General features: G+C 40.0%; 1 protein-coding gene across 6 annotated transcripts in view; it reads left to right on the top strand.

The window, feature by feature from the left end:
• Positions 1 to 19,651, top strand: part of SAP130 (Sin3A associated protein 130) — an 83,386-nt gene extending 63,735 nt beyond the window's left edge. For all 6 annotated transcript variants that reach the window (XM_055316507.1, XM_055316506.1, XM_055316505.1 and 3 more), the window contains 6 exons: positions 1,243 to 1,601; positions 4,689 to 4,937; positions 5,113 to 5,238; positions 16,903 to 17,006; positions 18,111 to 18,224; positions 18,712 to 19,651. In XM_055316507.1, coding sequence (XP_055172482.1) covers positions 1,243 to 1,601; positions 4,689 to 4,937; positions 5,113 to 5,238; positions 16,903 to 17,006; positions 18,111 to 18,224; positions 18,712 to 18,870 — 1,111 coding nt within the window. In that variant the 3' untranslated portion in view covers positions 18,871 to 19,651. The remainder of the gene's footprint in view (positions 1 to 1,242; positions 1,602 to 4,688; positions 4,938 to 5,112; positions 5,239 to 16,902; positions 17,007 to 18,110; positions 18,225 to 18,711) is intronic.
• The last annotated feature ends 519 nt before the right edge of the window (positions 19,652 to 20,170 follow it).

Genomic DNA, 20,170 nt, shown 5'->3' with positions numbered 1-20,170 from the left:
AGTGGGGGAGGAGCAGAGGTGGAGAATCTTTCAGCAGATTTTCTGCTGAGCGCAGATTCCCAACTAATGGGCCCAGTCTCAAGACCCATGAGATCATGACCTGAGCTGGAAACAAGAGTCTGATGCTTAACTGACTGAGCCACTGGTACCACAAAAATAAAATCCTTAAAAAATGTGGAGGGAGGGCTCCCTGGGTGGCTCAGCAGTTTGGTGCCTACCTTTGGCCCGGGGCGTGATCCTGGAGTCCTGGGATCGAGTCCCATATCGGGCTCCCTGCGTGGAGCCTGTGTCTCCCTCTGCCTATGTTTCTGCCCCCTCCCCACCTCTCTCTGTGTCTCTCATGAATAAATAAATAAAATCTATTAAAAAAAAATGTGGAGGGGGATCCCTGGGTGGCGCAGCGGTTTGGCGCCTGCCTTTGGCCCAGGGCGCGATCCTGGAGACCCGGGATCGAATCCCACGTCGGGCTCCCGGTGCATGGAGCCTGCTTCTCCCTCTGCCTGTGTCTCTGCTTCTCTCTCTCTCTCTGTGTGTGACTATCATAAATAAATTTAAAAAAAAAATGTTTAAAAAAATGTGGAGGGAATATTTTAAATACTTTTTAAAATAATGTTTAAAAAGAATTTGTAATAAAGAGTGGGTACTTCTAAAACTGGAAAAAAAAAGGATATACGGTTTTAAACATTAAATATGTAGCTACTTTAGATGCCTGGAGTATTCTGGTAAAATAAACTGGAAAGTTGTAAGAGTGATGCCTCTGGGTAGAGGGCTGGGTGTGTGAAGTGGAGAAAAATTATTTTCAGTTTATAGTCTTTTGGATCTTTGCCATGTATTTAAGTTTCCTCTTCTATAAGAAATAGGTTTATGAGAAACTACATACAAAGTATAAGTATGATTGTGATTTTTTTTTAAAAAAGGAATTTCCTAAGACAATATATGCATTAAGGAATTCTGGAAGAAAAAACACTACCAGGGTGAAAATTATTTGCCTTTTGATGTTGTGACTTTGAGTGATTTCTTTAAGATGTTATTTTCTAAGTTAATTTTATTTATTATTAAATTTGGTGGGGGTGAGGCAAGGAGAGGATATTTCTAAAACTTGAATTTTCTTTAAAGCTTACCTTAGAAATTCAATTTCTAGAACCAAGTAATAAAGTCTAAGTTGTGCTACACCTAGTACAAAAAGATCTGATGCTCATCCTCTAAGATGTTTGCTACATTATCTTTGCTTTTGTGTTTCAGTGCCAAACCTAAGTCAGAGATCCACGTATCGATGGCCACTCCCGTTACTGTGTCCATGGAGACTGTGTCCAGTCAAAATAATGATCAGCCCACCATTGCAGTCCCTCCCACAGCTCAGCAACCTCCATCGACCATCCCAACCATGATCGCAGCCGCAAGTCCCCCATCACAGCCAGCTGTCGCCCTCTCTACCATTCCCGGAGCAGTCCCCGTCACTCCCCCTGTCACTACCATTGCGACTGCCCCTCCACCATCAGCTGCCGTAGCTGGCAGTCTGTCCTCTGTGTTGGGCCCTCCAGTACCTGAGATAAAAGTTAAAGAAGAAGTAGAACCAATGGACATCATGAGACCTGTCTCTGGTAGGTTCAGTCACAGAGTTCTCTTCATTGGCATGTATTGCTTCCTCTTTTCCTGACTCTCCTCAGGGGCCAGACTCTTGCATGACCCCCAACTATGAAGCCTAACCCCTTGGTGCCTGTTGTAAATTTGCCTGTCATTCATTTTAAGAAAGGGAAGACTACTTGGTTTCCATTTTTGCTGCCCTTTTAGCATTAATTTTATTTCTTTCCAAAATCATGAAAAAGATTAACATTTCCTTAAGAATATCCTGAAATAAAGCTTCTGTGGTTATCTGTTATATTGTTTTCTCTTCTATTTCTCATTTTGGTTTTTGAGTCTTCTTTTTTCCTTAGTTAATGTAGCTAAAGCAATGCTTTTTTGTTTGTTTTTGCTTATTTTTTTTAAAAACTGGTCATTACTTTCAGTGTTATATATTCTGGTCTCTATTTTATTTATTTTTCATTTTTCTTTGTTATTTCCTTCCCCAACTAAATTTCAGTTAAGTTTCTTTGGTGGTTTTTTTTTTTTTAAGATTTTATTTATTTATTTATTTATTTATTTATTTATTTATTTATTTATTTATTTATTTATTTATTTATTTATTTATTCATTCATTCATTCATTCATGAGAGACACAGAGGCAGAGGCAGACACAGAGGCAGAGGGAGAAGTAGGCTCCCTGCGGGGAGCACGATGTGGAACTCGATCCCAGGACCCTGGGATCACGACTTGAGCCAAAGGCAGACGCTCAACCACTGAGTCACCCAAGTGTCCCAATTTCTTTTTTTTTCTAGTTCCTTGTGGTATAATGTTTATTTGAACTTTTTTCCTTATTATAAGCATTTATAGCATAAAAAATTAAAAATAGGAAAAAGGATCAAAATAAGATCATAGCTAAGTGCTAATTATTTACAGTTTATTCCCTGCCAATTTTTATGCCCGGTTACACAGGGAAGCAAGATTTCCATTGTTGAAAATACTCTCTTGATAAACTTACATGTGATTAGCAAAATAAAACTACTCACTGCCTACTATGCTGCCTCTCCTTGACTCCAAACTTCCAGTGTGTGAAATGCAGATCATTCTGGAAGTTTTCTTTTTGCTTGTTTGTTTATATGTAAGTAATTTATTGAGAAATGTTGCTTCCCCTGACTACAAACATAGTATTTAATGTACAAAATTTATGAAATACAGATAAAGTCAAAGTGGATGGCAAATCATTTTGTTCTCTAATTAGCCAGCATTGCCCTCTTACCATTTCGGTGTAAAGGCCTCCATTCCCCATGCTGTTTGTTCAGTAAGACACATGGTTGTGCTGTGTCTACAGTTATTAAACCTCCTGTTTGTTTTCATTTATTATGCCATGAAATATTCTTCTGTCTTACCCATATTTAGCCTTAGCACTTCATTGAAAGACACGACGGATAATTCAGGAGGGGAAATGAAGTGTTTTCAATTTTACTGTTCTTTTCTCTTGATTTGAATAGTTCCTGTTTTCCTTAAAAACACTGTACATACTTTATTTAAAAAACATTTTTTTGCTAAAAATGCTAACCATCATCTGAGCTTTCTGTGAGTCATAATCACTGATCACAACCACCATAACCAATATGATAATAATGAAAAAGTGTGAAATACTGAGAGTTACCAAAATGTGATACAGAGACATGAAGTGAGCAAATGCTATTGGAAAAATGGTGCTGATAGACTTGCTTATTAATACAGGGTTTCCGCAAACCTCCAATGTTTGAAAAATGCAGTATATGCAAGGTACAATGAAGTGAAGCACAACAAAGTGAAGTATGGTTCTTTTTTTTTTTTTTTAATTTTTATTTATTTATGATAGTCACAGAGAGAGAGAGAGAGGGAGGCAGAGACACAGGTAGAGGGAGAAGCAGGCTCCATGCACTGGGAGCCCGATATGGGATTCGATCCCGGGTCTCCAGGATCGCGCCCTGGGCCAAAGGCAGGCGCCAAACCGCTGCACCACCCAGGGATCCCGTGAAGTATGGTTCTACGAGGGAAAGTTAGGGCTGGGACTGTGATTTTAAGAAGTTTTAAAGGGAGAGCTTCATTAAGGAACTGATCTTTAAATAGAGACATTGAAAAGATAAAGTGCTAGTCATTAAGATATCTGTAAAAAAGAATAACTCCAGGCCTCAGGAACATGCCTACTATGCTCAGAGAATAGCAAAGACAGTCCAGGTAGACAGTGCAGGGCTAGTATGTGGACTCCATAAAATCATTAAGGATCCAAGTTCCTACCCCCCCCTAGTTTGGCCCTCATGCTTTTTTTTTTTTTTTTTTAAGATTTTATGTATTTATTCATGAGAGACAGAGAGAGAGAGGCAGAGACACAGGCAGAGGGAGAAGCAGGCTCCATGCAGGGAGCCCAACATTGGACCCGATCCCAGGTCTCCAGGATCATGCCCTGGGCCGAAGGCGGCACCAAACCAAAACCACTGAGCCGCCCGGACTGCCTGGCCCTCGTGCTTTTGATTCAGGAGAGCTGCTAGAACTCCAGCTATTATATCTGAGTTCCAGGGTGACAAGAGAAGGAATAGAAGGTCACACCTTTTTTTAAGGAAATTTATTTAAGAATGCTGCAACACACTTCTATTTTTAAATGGCCATACCTATCTCTAAAAGAAGCAAATCGGGCAGCCCAGTGGTTTAGCGCCACCTTCAGCCCAGGGCCTGATCCTGGAGACCCAGGGTCGGGTCCCATGTCGGGCTCCCTGCATGGAGCCTGCTTCTCCCTCTGCCTGTGTCTCTGCCTCTCTCTCTCTGTATCTCTCATGAATAGATAAATAAAAAATAAAAATAAAAGGCAAATCAGTAGAGCCTTTCAGCTGAGTGGCAATGTGCCCATCTCCAAGTGTGAGAGTCCTCATTCTAAGGATGGTGAAGTTGTGGTATATTAGCAGTTGGCACCCTTTTCCATAAATAGAATGCTTATTAGCACAGTGCCTGGCTCATAAGAAGACTCAGTAAATGGTAGTTCTCTTTTCTGACTTCTTAACCATTCTCATTAGTTGGAAATCAGGTGAAGCTTTCTCTTATTTTGGGGTTCCCATACATGTATGTGCTTTTTTTTCCTATGACAGCAGTTCCTCCCCTGGCTACCAGCACCGTGTCTCCATCTCTTGCATTGCTGGCTAACAATCTGTCCATGCCTACAAGTGACCTACCACCTGGTGCCTCCCCAAGGAAAAAGCCTCGAAAGCAGCAGCATGTGATTTCAACAGAAGAAGGGGATATGATGGAGACGAACAGCACTGATGATGAGAAGTCCACTGCCAAGAGTCTTTTGGTGAAGGCTGAGAAGCGCAAGTCTCCACCCAAGGAATATATTGGTAATGGTCTCAGGCTAGCTGTTGTCATGTGAAACTTTCCCACTTAAGTCAGGAGTTCATCCTGAGGCTGTTTGCATAATTAGATTTCACTTAGGGATCACTTCTTGGGGTTATACTTGAGGATTCTTGACAATATATGTTATTTAATATCTTTTTTTTCTTTTCTTCTGAATAGATGAAGAAGGTGTGAGGTATGTTCCAGTGCGTCCAAGACCTCCCATTACTTTGCTCCGTCACTATCGGAACCCCTGGAAAGCTGCTTACCACCACTTTCAGCGGTACAGTGATGTCCGAGTCAAAGGTTAGTTGGATGAAATTGACTTTCACTTGACTATAATGTAATCATAGGACAATAGACAGAATTACAATTTCATAGTTGCAAAAAAATCCTGATGGTGACAGGATGACCTCTTTAGCTCCCAGAGTAGTTGCATAAGAGCTGTACTAGATTTTTATTTGACATAGTCCACATTAATCCCAGGGATGTCAGATGTACATACATTCTAAGCCCCAGAAAGTTTATTTTACAGAAGGGCTTTTGTTTAACATATGTGAAGCTCTTGAAATAGTCCAGGGCAAGCCCTCAGTAAATGATTTTGTTTGTTGTTATTGAGAATTACATTTTATAAAGCCACATATAGTAAAAATAGCTGATAGTACTTTGCAAATATCTACAGATATTCCTACTGAGGTTAAGTCTCATTATCTCAGATATAATCATTACACAAAGAAGTATACGATTTGAAGGAATTGGTCACATTTCCCACTCCCTCACATAAATTCTACTTGGAAACTTCTCTGAGGGTTTCACTGAAGCCTCAAGATGAGTCAGAGTTGGATGGTATTGTCTAATGTCTGTGAGTGCAGATGAGGATTCTGACAATTTAGTCTCTGAATGGAAGTACAAAGGTGACTGCACTTCCAGGAACTCTTCCTCATGAGTGTACCCTGAGCTCTGAAAAGAAGCTAGATTTCCAAAAGTCAGAGAATGGTGATCTTTGATGGAAGCAGGACATAGGGCACTAAACATCTCTTCACATCACAAGAATTCCATATCATAGCAGGGAAGTGTTTTAAAGTATTGCCTGGTAACATTTTAAGCCATACTGAAATATTATTACTGCTTCCTGGGACTCACTCATCAAAAACTGTCTCAGGAAAGGTAATGTAACAGCTGAAAGTATTGATCCAAAAAATCTCTTGACTATTAAACTCTATTGATCTGCTTTGCCCAAGCTGTAAAATCATGTTCATATTAATAAATCAAGATGGGATACTGAAATTGGTCAGGTAATTTCATAAGAAGGAAAAAAAAGAAAAACGACAAAAAGCACAGGAAATAAATAGAAAGCATATAATAACATGACAGATTTAGCCAGCCTTACAATATTAGTAATTACCTTAAATGTAAATAGTCTGAACATAACAATTAAAACACCAATTGGCAGGGTGGATAGACAGAAAAGATCCAACTATATTCTGTCTTTAAGAAACTCACTTTAGATTCAATGACATAAGTAGATTGACAGTAACAGGATGGAAATGATAAATACAATGCAAAAATAAAGCAAGAGTGGCTATGTTAATGTCAAATAAGGTAGACTTCAGAGGAAAGAAAATTACTAGAGACAAAGAAGGACATTGCATAGTGTTAAAATGTACAGGCAACAGAAATGAAGAGCTTCAGAATATATGAAAGCAGGAATAGGACAGCTGAAAGAACTAGGCAAGTGAACAGTGCTGGTTAAAACTTCAACATCATACTCTCAGCAACTAGTAAAACTACGTGACAGAAAATAACAAGGAATACACACCTAAAACCAACAACATCTAACAGGCCTTTATAGAACACTCTAACAGCAACAGAATACACATTGTGTCAGGTGCCTACAAAACATAAAGATAAACCATATCCTGGATCATAAAATAAACTTCAACAAATTTAAGAAAATCGAAATCATACAGGGTATCTGCATTGACCATAATGGAATCAAACTAGAAACTCCTAGTTTCTAGTAACAGTTCTCCAGTAACAGAACAGAAACTCCTCCAAACCATGGAAATTAAACAACATGCTTCTTTTTCTTTTCTTTTCTTTTCTTTTTTAAGATTTATTTATGTATTGGAGGTGGCAGGGCAGAGGGAGAAGGATCAACATGGAGTGCAGCATGGGACTCAGTCTCACAACCCTGAGATCACAACCTGAGCCAAAACCAAGAGTCAGATGCTTAATTGACTACACCACTCAGGCCACTCCTAAATAACACACTTCCAAATAATTGGTCAAGGGACGCCTCAGTGGCTCAGTAGGTTAAGCATCTGCCTTTGGCTCAGGTCATGATCTAAGGGTACGGGGATAGAGCCCTGTGTCGTCGGTCTCCCAGCTCAGCAGGAAGTCTACTTCTCCCTCACTCTGCCCCCCCCCCCCGCCCTCCATTTGGGCAATCTCTATCTCAAATAAAACTTTTATTTAATTGCTCAAAAAGGGCATCTCAAGAAAAAAGTTTAAAATACATAAAACTGAATGAAAATAAATACATATCAGAACATGTAGGAGGGAGGACACTAAAGAAGTACCAACAGGGAAGTCTATGGCATTAAATGCTTACATCAAAGTTCTTATCTCAAAAAAGTAAAAAGGAAAGAAAAAGAACAAAGTAAACTTAAGCCAAGTGCAACAAAGAGGTAGTAAAGATAGGAGAAATCAATGAAATTGAAAACAGTAAAATGATAAAATGAATGAAACAAAAAGTTGGTTCTTTGAAAAAAAATTAATGTCAGTAGCAAAACTGAAAAAGATGAAAGATACAAGTCATGACTATCAAGAATGGAACAGGACATTACTAGAGATTGGGCAACCTTTTAAAAAAGTATAAGAAAACACTGAACAAGTTTATGCTCAGAAAATAAAACACACTAGGATGAAGTGGACTAATTACTTGAAAACACAAACTACCAAAACTCAACCAGAAGCAAATACACAATCTGGTTAGTCCTATAACCAATGAATAAATTAAACCTGTAGTTTCAAAGCTTCTAAACAGAAATACATATTTTCAGATACTTTAACCAGGAAATTCTACTAAACTTTTTTTTTTAAGATTTTATTTATTTTTTCATGAGAGACACAGAGACAGGCAGAGGGAGAAGCAGGCTCCATGCAGGGAGCCCGATGTGGGACTCGATCCCGGGACCCCAGGATCATGCCCCAAGTCGAAGGCAGATGCTCAACTGTCGAGCCCAAAATCAGGGTGTCTGCAGAATCATGCTCTCTTGCCTCATTTTAGTTTCTGCTGGTTGCCAGCAATCCTTGGTATTATTTGGCTTGCAACGCCATCATTCCAGCTTTCTGCCTCTAACTGCACATACTGTTCTTTCCTGTCTCATCTCTGAGACATGATAAATTTCTCAAAAACAGGGAAAGAAGACTTCCACAGTTTGATCAAAAACTCTACAACAAACCTGCAACTAACATTATACTTAAAACAGTGAATGACTGGGCAGCCCGGTGGCTCAGCAGTTGAGCGCCACCTTCAGCCCAGGGCGTGATCCTGGAGACCCGGGATCAAGTCCCGGGTTGCACTCCCTGCACAGAGCCTGCTTCTCCCTCTGCCTGTGTCTTCTGCCTCTCTGCCTGCCTCTCTCTCTCTCTCCTAAATAAAATCTTTAAAAAAATAAAAAAAAAAAAAACAGTGAATGACTGAATGCTTTCTACCTGATATTAGCCAAAAGACCTCTCTCTCTCACTACTGTCATTCAACGTTAGTTCTGGAAGTTCTAGACACACCATAAGTCAAGAAAGAGAGAAAAGACTATATGGGTTGCAAAGGAATAAATAAAACTGTCTCTATTTGCAAATGACACCATTATCTATATAAAAAATTCTCAAAAAAAACAATTCTCAAGAATTCCACAAAAAAAAAACCTGGAACTAGTAAATGAGTTCAGGAAGGTCACAGGATACAATGTTAGCACACAAAAATTAGGTGTTTGGAATGAACTTAAACAAATTATTATTGAAAACAATACCATTTGCAGATGTTCCTCTAAAAATGACATACTTAGATATAAATTTAGCAAAACATGTACAGGATGTGTTTGCTGTAAACATTAAAATGCTGATAAAAGCGATCTGAATACAGAAGAGACATGCAATGTTTATGGAGCTGAAACTCAAAGGTGTAAGTTTTCCTGGATTGATCAATAGGTTTAATACAGTTTCTGCCAGACTCACAGAAAGGTAAATCTTACTCTAAACTTTATATAAAGGTATAGAAAGTAGAATAGCTAAAATAACCTTGAAAAACAAAAGAAATCATTTTTCCTGATATTATTTTTTTAAGATTTTATTTATTTATTCATGAGAGAGAGGGAGACAGGCAGAGACACAGGCAGAGGGAGAAGCAGGCTCCATGCAGGGAGCCCGATGTGGGACTTGATACCAGACCCCAGGATCATAACCTGAGCCAAAGGCAGATGCTCAACTGCTGAGCCACCCAGGCATCCCATTTTTTCTGATATTAAAGCATAGAGTTTATAGTAGCTTAAACAGGGTGGTATCTGCCCAGGGATATACATATAGATGACTGGAATGGAAAATTCAGAAATAGATCTACACAAATATGCTCAACTGATTTTTGACCAAATGGAAAAAAAAAAAAAAAAAGTCAGTGGAAGAAGGAGAGTCTTCTTTTTTCAACAAATGGAGCTGGACATCCATGTGTTTAAAAAAGAGAAACAATGACCCTTAACTTAATCCTTATACTTTATACAGAAGTTAACTCAAAATGGATAATAGATTTAAATATGAAATGTATAACTATTAAACTTTTAGAGGAAAACCTAGAGTAAAATCTTCAGGACCTAGAGCATAGTGAACAGTTCCTAGACATGACACCAAAAAATTATCCACAGAAGGAAAGGAAAATAAATTGGACTTAATAAAAACTTTTTATTTGTGACAAACTCTGTCAGAAGGATGAAAAGACAAACTATTGCCTGGGAGAAAATATTAGCAAACCATGTATCTGATAAAGGGCTCATATCTAGAATGTATGTATTTATTCCCTATAGACTGTAGGGACGCCTGGGTGGCCCAGCAGTTGAGCACCTGCCTTCCACTCAGGGCGTGATCCTGGAGTCCTGGGATCAAGTCCCGCATCAGGCTCCATGCAGGGAGCCTATGTCTGCCTATGTCTCTGCCCTTCTCTCTCTCTCTCTCTCTCATGATAAATAAAATCTTTAAAAACAAATAAAATAATAAAACTGAGACTGTAGGGACGCCTGGGTGGCTCAGCAATTGAGCATCTTCCTTTAGCTCAGGGCGTGATCCCAGTTTGGGGATCAAGTCACATATCAGGCTCCCTGTGAGGAGCCTGCTTCTCCCCCTGCGTGTGTGTGTGTGTGTGTGTGTGCATGTGTCTTGTAAAAAAAATAATAAATAAAATCTTAAAAAAAAAACAAAAACAATGAGACTGTAACAGACAAAGAAAAGAAGTACACCATATAATAATAAAGGAAGCGAACCAACAAGAAAATCTAACAATTGCGTGCACCCTACATGGGAGCATGCAAATACATAAAGCAGCTAATAACAAACATCAAAGATATAGTCAATAGTAAAACAATAATAGTAGGGGACTTTAACACCCCCACTTAAATCAATGGATAAATAATCCAAACAAACTCAACAAGGAAACAGTGGCTTTGAATAACAAAGTGGACCAGGTGGATCTAACAGATATATTCAGAACGTTCCATCCCAAAACAGCAGAATACACATTCTCTTCAAGTGCACATGGAACATTCTCCAGAATAGATCATTTTAGGCCACAAAACAACTCGCAACAAATTTTTAAAAATTGAAGTCATACCAAGAAATGAAAGATAGTCCCTTCAACAGATGGTATAGGGAAGGGCAGCCCGGGTGGCTCAGCGGTTTAGCGCCACCTTCAGCCCAGGGCATGATCCTGGAGACCCAGAATCGAGTCCCATGTCAGGCTCCCTGCACAGGGCCTGCTTCTCCCTCTGTGTCTCTACCTCTCTGTGTGTGTGTGTGTGTGTCTCATGAATAAATAAAATCATAAAAAAAATAAAGATGGTATAGGGAACACTGGACACGTGTAAAGGAATAAAACTGGACCACTTTCTTACACCATACACAAAAGTAAACTCAAAATTGATTAAGGACCTAAAGGTCAGACTTGAAACCATAAAAATCCCAGAGAACAGTCCGTAATTTCTCCGACATTAGCCATAACATGCTTCCTAATTTGTTGGAAACTAGACATTCTTGGGACTTTATCAAAATAAAAACTTCTGCAAAGTGAAGGAAACAATCAACAAAACTAAAAGCCTATTGAATGGTAGAAGATACCTGTCTGATAAAGGGTTAGTATCCTAAATGCATAAAGAACTTATATACCCAACAATAAACTGTAAATAATCCAATTAAAAAATTGGGACGCTTGGGTGGCTCAGCGGTTGAGTGTCTGCCTTTGGCCTGGGGCATGATCCCAGGATCCGGGATCGAGTCTCACATCAGACTCCTTGCAGGGAGCCTGGTTCTCTCTCAGCCTGTGTCTCTGCCTCTCTCTCTCTCTCTCTCTCTCTCTCTCTCTCTCTCTCTCTCTCTGTGTGTGTGTGTGTGTGTGTGTGTCTCTCTCATGAATAAATCTTTTTTAAAAATCCAATTAAAAAATGGGAAGAAAAAAAAAATGGAAAGAAGACATGAAGAGACATTTCTCCGAAGAAGACATCCAGGTGGCCAACAGGCACATGACAAGATGCCCAGCATCACTCATCAGGGAAATGCAAATCAAAACCACAATGAAATACCACCTCACACCTGTCAGAATGGCTGAAATCAAAAACACAAGGAACAAATTTGGCAAGGATGTAGAGAAAAAGGAACCCTCACACACTATTGATGGGAATGCAAACTGGCACAGCCACTCTGAAAAACAGTATGGAGGCACCTTAAAAAGTTAAAAATAGAATTACCATATGATCCAGTAATTCCACTACTGGATATTTACCCAAAGAATATGAAAATGCTAATTTGAGAAGATATATGCACCCTTTTGTTTTTGCAGCATTATTTATAATAGTCAAACTATGGAAGCAGCCCAAGGGTCCACTGACAGATGAATGGATAAAGATGTGATATGTGTGTGTGTACATTTATACACACATATGCACAGTGCATATATGTATATATACATGTATATATGTATACATATATACACACACGGGAATATTACTGAGCCATAAAAATGAATAAAATCTTGCCATTTCAACAACTTGGATGAATCTAGAGGGTATAATGCGAAGTGAAATAAGTCAAAGACAAACACCATATGATTTCACTTATGTGGAATTTAAAAACAAAAAGAGGGGACAAATCAAGAAACAGACTCTTAGCTATAGTTCAAGGACAAACTGATAAAACTTATGGCTACCAGAGGGGAGGTAGGTGGGGGTGGTGAAATAGATGAACAGGATTGAGAGTGCACTTATGATGAGCACAGAGTAATATACAGAGTTGTTGAGTCACTATACTGTACACCTGAAACTATTATGTAACTCTGTATGTTAATTATACTGGAATTTTTCAAAAAATATTTATTTATTCATGAGAGACAGGCAGAGGGAGAAGCAGACTCCATGCAGTGAGCCCAACGTGGGGCTTGATCCTGGGTCTCCAGGATCAGGGCCTGGGCCAAAGGTGGCGCTAAACCGCTGAGCCACCCGGGTTGCCCTGGAATATTTTTTTAAATAGTATATACCCGTCATGGGTTCTGATAGCATTGGCACTTCCCCTCTATGTCTCCTCTCATAACTACATTCTAATCCTGAGAGAAACATCAGACAAATCTAAATAGAAGGCATCCTGCAAAATGACCAGTACTCTTCAGAACTGCCCAGGTCATCAGAAGCAAGGACCATCTAAGAAACCATCAAGCCAAGAGTTGCCTAAGGAGACATAACAAGTAAAACATACTACAGTATTCTCATTGGGTCCTGGACCATAATTTTTAAAAATATTTTATTTATTTATTTGAGAGAAAAGGCGTGCATATGCACATGCACACAAGATGAGGGTAGGGACCCAGGGCGAGGAACAATCAGGCTTCCCTCTGAGCAGGGAGCCGGATATGGGGCTTGATCCCAGAACCCTGGGATCATGACCCGAGCTGAAGGCAAACATTTAACCAACTGAGCCTCCCAGGCACCCCCACAAAATTTATTTTTTTAAAAAATGTTGAACATCACTAGCCATTAAGAATAGCTGAAACAAGAAATACTGATTCTGCTAAATGCTGGTGAGAAGGAAGAGAAACTAGATATCTTACACATTCCTTTAAACACTTTGAACCCTGTAGTCCCATTGTCTTCTGGTCTCCTTTGCTTCTCCCTAAAACTCAACTGCTGATTCTGTGAGGTCGTTACACTTCTCATATTTGGAGTTCCTGGAGTTTCTTGGATATTTGGGTTATTTTTCAATAAATTTGAGACATTTCAACCATTTTTTTTCTTTGAATATTGCTTCTTTCTCTCTTCTCCTGGCATTCCCATTACCCATGTGTTGGGGTCTCTCACATTTCTCCAACGCCCTGCTTATTATTCTCATTCCTTTTGCTCTCAGTTCTTCAGCATCATCTCTACCCACCTGTCTTTGACCTGACTGATTCTCTTCTGTACCAGTTCACATCTACTGGTGTGCTCTTCTAAGTGAATTGTTTAAGTATTTCATTTGCTTTATAACTCCGGAATGTCCATTCCTGTCTTTTTATGATTTCTACCTCTTTATTGATTTCTCTACTTAATTTGACATGATCATCATACCTTCTTCACTCCTACATCCTGCTTCATTCCTACATTCCTTTCCTTCCATTCAGTGAATTTATTTATGATGGCTGCTTTGAAGTCTTTTTCTGGTAAATTTGACATCTGGTCAGTCATATAAGCCGTTTCTGTTGCCTGTTCCTGCCCTGCCATGTGTGGGTCACACTTTATTATTTCTTTGCATGCCTCATAATTTTTTATTGAAAACAACATTCTAGAAAACTCTGAATGCTGTTTCTCTCCCCACTCCACCCCAAGCTTATTATTGTTATTTGCTTATTTATTTGTGTCGTGACTGGTTAGATTATTTTAGTGAAATCTTATCACCACCAGCACCAGGTGTATCGAGCCTTCAGTGTTGCTCCTCAGGGAGGCATAGCTTCAGGTATGCCAGCAGTCATCCTGGGATGACCGTGGCACCAGTAGAGCTCTCGCCCACTCTTCCTGACCACACCCAGCTGATTAGCCCGGCTGATTGCATGCTATTTGCTCTACCAGAACACAGTACTGAAATGTGCTATGGAACACACAATTTATATTCCTCTGCAAACTATTCCAGTCAAATCATAGCTCCTTTCAGAGTAGTTACTGAAGTCAGTGTTTGATATTTGTTCTGCCCCCAAAAGGGCTTCTCTCAACCATCTTATTCTTTGTGCTCTCCTAGGAACTAGTCAGCCCACATCTAGGCTGTATCTTTATTTGATCTACAGATCTCCCAAATGCCTTACACTACAGCCTCCATTGTTCTTAGGAGCACCTTTAGGTTTTGACTTTTTAGTCTGTAGCAAATGGAGTCAGTTTAGAAGGTACCTATTTTATGGGCTGTTTCTCCCCCAGGCAGAATCTCTGAGCTAGGCCTCTGGAGGTGAGGTGAGGACAATGGCTACTCTCACTCTAAGTAACACCACACTCCAAGAAGTGAGCATCCAGTAGAGGAGAAGATGAGTGAGCAGCCTAGGGTCCTCTCGGGCTTGTCTCTCCTAGCATGAAACCACCACTTCACAAAGCAGCAGAAGGGCTCCCAGGGCCCACTGTTCTCAGTATGCTTTGCCCTAAGATGCCCTAAGATACAGTCTCCATTCCAGACTAGAGAGTGAACAGAAGAAGAGCGCCCTTGCATCTCAGTTGTGCTCACCTAGGACTTAGCCTGAGCCACAGGTAGCGGGGAGCAGTATGAGAAATGCTGACGACCTGCTCCTCCTGGGAAGATAACCTTCCACCCAGCAGCTGGAGGAGAGGGAACCCCATGTTTTGGGTGGCAGCAGTCTGCATGGAATATTCACTTCAGAGCTGGGAGGGAAAAAGGGAGAGGAGGAAGGGTCTTAGTTCAGATACCATGGACTGAACTGTTTTTACCACAGATATGCTTGAATAGATGTTGCATGAATAGATTTTCTATTTTCCCTTAGGAGCCTTTCCAGAGGTCTAGTTATTTTTAAAATTTTCACCATTTCCTTGGAGAGCAAGTTAGCAGAGCACTGTCATACCACAGGTCAGTTGTCTCTCATACTTTGCTGAGGTAGCTGCTCTGGAAAACCATTAGGCAGTTTCATGAAAACTAGAACATACACTTACCATATGACCTAACAGTTAGACTCCTGGGCATTTATCCCAGAAAAATGAAAACCTGTGTCCCCACAAAAATCTGTACATAGCTGTTTGTAGCAACTTTTTTTGGAATAGCCAGAAGCTGGAACATACTTACTGGCCATTTATATATCTTTTTTGGAGAAGTATCTGTTCAGATCCTTTGCCCTTTTTAATTGGTTTCTTTTATTATTGAGTTATAGGAGTTTTTTATATGTTCTACATACAAGTCTTTTTCAGATAAATCCTTGTACCATCTTTGCAACTTCCTCTGTATCTATAATTATTTCAAACTAGGGGCAAGCCCGGGTGGCTCAGCGGTTTGGCAGTGCTTTCAGTCCAGGGTGTGATCCTGGAGGCCTGGGAGCAAGTCCCACATCAGGCTTCCTGCATGGAGCCTGCTTCTCCCTCTGCCTGTGTCTCTGCTTCTCTGTGTGTGTGTGTGTGTGTGTGTCCTCATGAGTAAATAAATAAAATCTAAAAAAATAATAATAAAATAAAAATCTTTAAAAAAATTATTTCAAACTAAAGAGTTATTTCAAATGCTTAAAATGAGGTACACAGGTACACCCACAACTGGTGAAATCTGAGTAGTCAGGCTACATCATCATCGTGATTATGGTTTGTACTGTAGTTTTACAAGATGCTGCCATTGGGGGAAACCAGGTAAAGAGTACTTAGGATCTTTCCTATAACTAACTGCATGTGAATCGCCAGTTACCTCAGAAGTTTAAAAAAGTCTTTATATCATATGCACGCTAATACTCACCTACTAGATAGGGCTTTGTATTTTTAATTGATGAACTTCTTAGATCAGTTTGAGGTTCACAACAAAATTGAATACAAGGTATAGAGATCTCCCATTTACCCCCAGTCCCCATACATGTACAACTTCCCCCCACTATCAACACCCCCACCACAGTGGCACATTTGGTACATTTAATTATTAAAATTTTTAATTAATGCATAATGCATTAATGCATTTTAAGTTGTTAATTAAAGTAATTAAAGCTTCACATACACAGTTCAACTCACTTTGACAAGTACCCCTCAAACCTAGTTTCCGTCTCCCCAGTCCAGATGATACATTTCATATTTGTTTGACTGCAGTTCTGGTTACTTTTCTATCCAGATGTGAAATGTTACTCAAACTTGATTCTTTTCTCCAAGATCTAGATAACACCAAAAAGCTTCTAAAACTTCATGCCCAATTCTCCACGCTTGCATGCATCACACATGAGCAAGGCTCTAAGCCACCAGAGACCATTTCCTTCCTTTAAAAGATTAAAGTATTAATTTGTTCTCTTTTGAACTCACTAGATTAGCAGAGTATGTCTCTACAGCATTCTTCAGGGATGAACAAAAAGGAGAAACTACCTCTATTCCTAATGACTTAAATGCAAAGGAATTATTTAAAGATATTTAAGTAAAGAAATAATTGAGAAAACTGTAGCAACATCAGTAGCTTGAATCCAGATTATTTTAGCTTTATACAAATTGAAATACACTTTTTATTTTTTTATGATTCCAGAAGAGAAGAAAGCTATGCTGCAGGAAATAGCTAACCAGAAAGGGGTATCCTGTCGAGCACAAGGCTGGAAAGTTCACCTCTGTGCCGCTCAGTTACTACAGCTGGTAAGTAGAGTTCTAGCAGTTATGTCCTGCTGAAGAGGGGAACAGATGCTGGAGGCATCTCAGTTCTAGAGTGTTCCCTTTTGAGTAATTCTGAAGCATGACCAATTAACGTGGGTCATGCAGAATTTATATGTATAATTTACGATACAATATCATAATTATTATATCTATCCCATAGATACAGTCCAAACATATCTTAGTCTGGTACCCAGAATCAAAGTACATTGAACAACTGTGCTATAAGACCTACAGTTAAGGTTCAGTATTTTGTATTGCTGTGAATCTAAAACAGAGAGACTCAAATGGCCTAACTGTAAGCCCTTGCTCCCCACCATACTCCTTATCACAGGGACCAGGCTCAACTCCCACTGCTTCTTGATTATTGGGCTTTAGGTCCCTGCCAGTTTACAATATTGTTCAAATTGTCACATTCCCATGGTAACCAGGGGATACCTCTCCCTCCCAATACTACAAAACCTACCTCCTATAGCCCCTGCTTGTTCACTCTGTTCCTGAGTGCAGCCCCTGCATGGCCTTGCGTGCTGTGTGGTGTCCTCCTCCCCTGGGCTGTGACTATATTGACTAGTACACTGCTATTGATCTCATGTGTCCAGTGTTGGGGGGTGTTTCTGTTTCCATAATCCTAGGGCAGGAATCCTTCCCTCACCATGGAGGTAAAGGGGGAGCAATCAAAACAACAACCTCATGAAGTTTTTCCATCTTTGGAGTAGCAGTGATCTGAAGAACATTGTTATGAGTATCTAAAAAAAAAAAAAAAGTAGTGCCATGGCTACTTATTGTACCTTGGAAAAAGCATGTTTCTATGAAACCTTTAGACTTATTTTTTAGAGCAGTTATAAATTCAGGGAAGTATTTAAAAGTTATCCTTGAAGATGGACCCTATATTATGACAGATTGTTCTATTAATCGTTGATAATTTCCCTTGCTGTACATTAGTGCCCTAGTCCTCAGGAGAAGAGATTCTATCACCCAAACAGCCCTCATACCAGTTTACAGGAGTGATTCAACATGGGTGCATTTGCCTGAGGTTAGCAAGGAAGAGTATCTCTGAGGCCATCATACCCTTCCTCTTATGTGTTGCAGACAAATCTAGAACATGATGTTTATGAAAGACTCACCAACCTACAAGAAGGGATTATCCCAAAGAAAAAGGCAGCAACTGATGATGATCTACACCGAATAAATGAACTGATACAGGTTTGACTTAGCCATTTTCCCTCTGATCATCCAGTTTATGGGATTGTCACTGTACAGTCTTACTTCTCCCATTTCCCTCCCTTTCACTAACATCTTGAGTAAAAACCTACTATTTGGGATGCCTGGGTGGCTCAGTCGGTTGAACATCTAATTCTTGGTTTTGGCTCAGGTCACAATCTCAGGTCATGGGATCAAGCCCTGCATTGGGCTCCCATGCATTGGGCAGGGAGTCTGCTTAAAATTCTCTCCCTCACCCTCTGTTCCTCCCACGCACTCACCCACTCCCTAGCTCATGCACACTTGCCCTCTAAAATAAATACATCATTTAAAAGAAAAAACAAACTACTTTAGCTTGCATTACTAAGAAAGACTAAAACATTTTTTCCATGTGGAAGCCTCAAAATGGTGTCATTCTATAGGTGAAGAGTTTTTTTGAAAGCCTGGTGGTCTCCTGATTACTGATTGGTTATGATGTTTTATGTTGCAGGGAAATATGCAGCGGTGTAAACTTGTGATGGACCAGATCAGTGAGGCTAGAGACTCCATGCTTAAGGTTTTAGATCATAAAGACCGTGTCCTGAAGCTTCTAAACAAGAACGGGACTGTCAAGAAGGTGTCGAAATTGAAGCGAAAGGAAAAAGTCTAGACCCAGAAGAATCAAGACTTTGGAAACAGAATTTATGAAGAATGATGGTAGGGGTGGGGGGAGGGTTTTGGTTATTCTCAAAATGGAACATTGAAATAAAGGAAGTGTTCCTTAATTCACACAAGAAAGCAGAGGGACCCAGTGGCACAAATGGATCAGAGCTGTTCTGGCGCAGTGAACTCCATTCTCTCTTTCAGGCGTATCCCTCTTAAACTCGCTGTGTCATAAATGACTCCTGATGCATCAGTGTCTGCCAGTTAGAATCAGTGACACAAATGAATGGCTGGTGGTTTTCAGCCTTCTGGTTTATAAACTGTATTTATCTGATGGATTCCTGCAGGACCCATACTGAGCCCGGACTGAAAGTATCCACTTGGACCATCTGTTATCTCTCTACACTGAACATCAAACCTCTTCCCCTCATCCCAGCCGGTTCTTACTCTGTCTGACCTTCAAATGCCTGAGCTGGCCTTTTACAGCAGTGCCATGGCATCGAGAGACTTGCCACATCTCACACTCTAGAGGGTTTGAACTATTAATTCTTGGCATTTTTTTTTTAAAGAACCATTTCAAAGTGAAATTGTTATATCGTCTGTCCCACGTGTGTCAGAGTTGGGTTTTTGTGGAGGTTCAGAGCAGGCAACATCTGAAGTTGCTCTGAGATCCTTGTTTCTGAAGTACGTTCTTGGTTATTTGTACTTCTGTAGCTGTGTGATGCTGTTAATTGTATGTACCGCACATCTCCAAATGTTAATAAAGGACTCAAAGAGGTTTTTGTACATGAGCAGTTTGCATCTTTTTTATAAAGCAAATCAGTGCTGTGCTGATCACCATGTGAGTGTATATCCTACTGTAATTTCTTTTTTTTTTTTTAATTTTTATTTATTTATGATAGTCACAGAGAGAGAGAGAGAGAGGCAGAGACACAGGCAGAGGGAGAAGCAGGCTCCATGCACCGGGAGCCCGACGTGGGATTCGATCCCAGGTCTCCAGGATCGCGCCCTGGGCCAAAGGCAGGCGCTAAACCGCTGCGCCACCCAGGGATCCCTCCTACTGTAATTTCTTACACATTGTTGAGAGTCTACTCTGCTAAAGGTTTGTTATTCCACATAAATGGGTTCCATTTATCCTGGTATTTTGAAGCTGTCACAATGGTTAAGTCTGTTGGCTCTTGGTTATCTTAAGTATAAAACTATTTTGTCCCATTGCAGCTATAAATTGGTCAAATTATAGGACAATTAAGGCTGCAGGAGTTGGGGTGGAGCTGCCACAGAGGGCGGATTTTCTTCACCAGGTTACT

The sequence above is a fragment of the Nyctereutes procyonoides genome, unplaced genomic scaffold (assembly GCF_905146905.1).
Source record: "Nyctereutes procyonoides isolate TBG_1078 unplaced genomic scaffold, NYPRO_anot_genome, whole genome shotgun sequence".
NCBI classification, from domain to species: Eukaryota; Metazoa; Chordata; class Mammalia; order Carnivora; family Canidae; genus Nyctereutes; species Nyctereutes procyonoides.
This window is presented reverse-complemented; position numbering and strand designations above follow the sequence as displayed.